Source organism: Sinocyclocheilus grahami, unplaced genomic scaffold (assembly GCF_001515645.1).
Source record: "Sinocyclocheilus grahami isolate Dianchi unplaced genomic scaffold, SAMN03320097.WGS_v1.1 scaffold405.1, whole genome shotgun sequence".
Taxonomy (NCBI): domain Eukaryota; kingdom Metazoa; phylum Chordata; class Actinopteri; order Cypriniformes; family Cyprinidae; genus Sinocyclocheilus; species Sinocyclocheilus grahami.
Genome location: NW_015505584.1, coordinates 742152 through 742710, shown reverse-complemented (window position 1 = coordinate 742710; position 559 = coordinate 742152). Strand labels below are relative to the sequence as shown.

The 559-nt window shown below is 48.1% G+C and overlaps 1 protein-coding gene across 1 annotated transcript in view; it reads right to left on the bottom strand.

The window, feature by feature from the left end:
* LOC107550661 (probable phospholipid-transporting ATPase IF) overlaps nt 1-553 on the bottom strand; it is a 54979-nt gene extending 54426 nt beyond the window's left edge. Inside the window, exon 1 of the mRNA XM_016231999.1 lies at nt 355-553. Coding sequence (XP_016087485.1) covers nt 355-381 — 27 coding nt within the window. The 5' untranslated portion in view covers nt 382-553. The remainder of the gene's footprint in view (nt 1-354) is intronic.
* Between the last annotated feature and the right edge of the window lie 6 nt (nt 554-559).

Sequence of the window (559 nt, the reverse complement as noted above, 5' to 3'; positions counted from 1 at the left end):
GAAAGCAGGAAGCAAACTAAACTAATAAATAAATCAACAGACTATATAAACAAAAACAACCCGCAATCACGAAGAGCCGCGCGCGCTTCCCTCCAAAACGACTTTTAAAACAAAACCGTTAAATTAACTCTTTATTCGCGCCCTCGATAACGTCATCATCTAACGTTACACAAATAAAACAGACGACATAATAGAATACATACATAACGTTACATGGTTTAATTCAAGCGAAGCGCTGACCTGTGCCTTCATTAAATGATTTAATTAGCCAGACCTTCCTCGCTAGCCTCACTAATGAGACTTACCGAAGCAGCAAAGCAATGAAGCTGAGGAAAGAGTCTAAACGGCTCGTACCAGCTGCTGTCGGATCCAGCGGATCATCCTGCCTGAGCTAGCGCAGTGAGCTAGCCCGCTCCAGCGACACAGACCCCCGCTGCAGCAACACAACCGCTTCCCCGGCGCGTCCTCCTCTCCGCATCACAGGACAAACGAGCGAGCACCCATTCTGCTGCTCGAACCCAACGCGGCGAAGTGGAAACACACACACACACACACACAC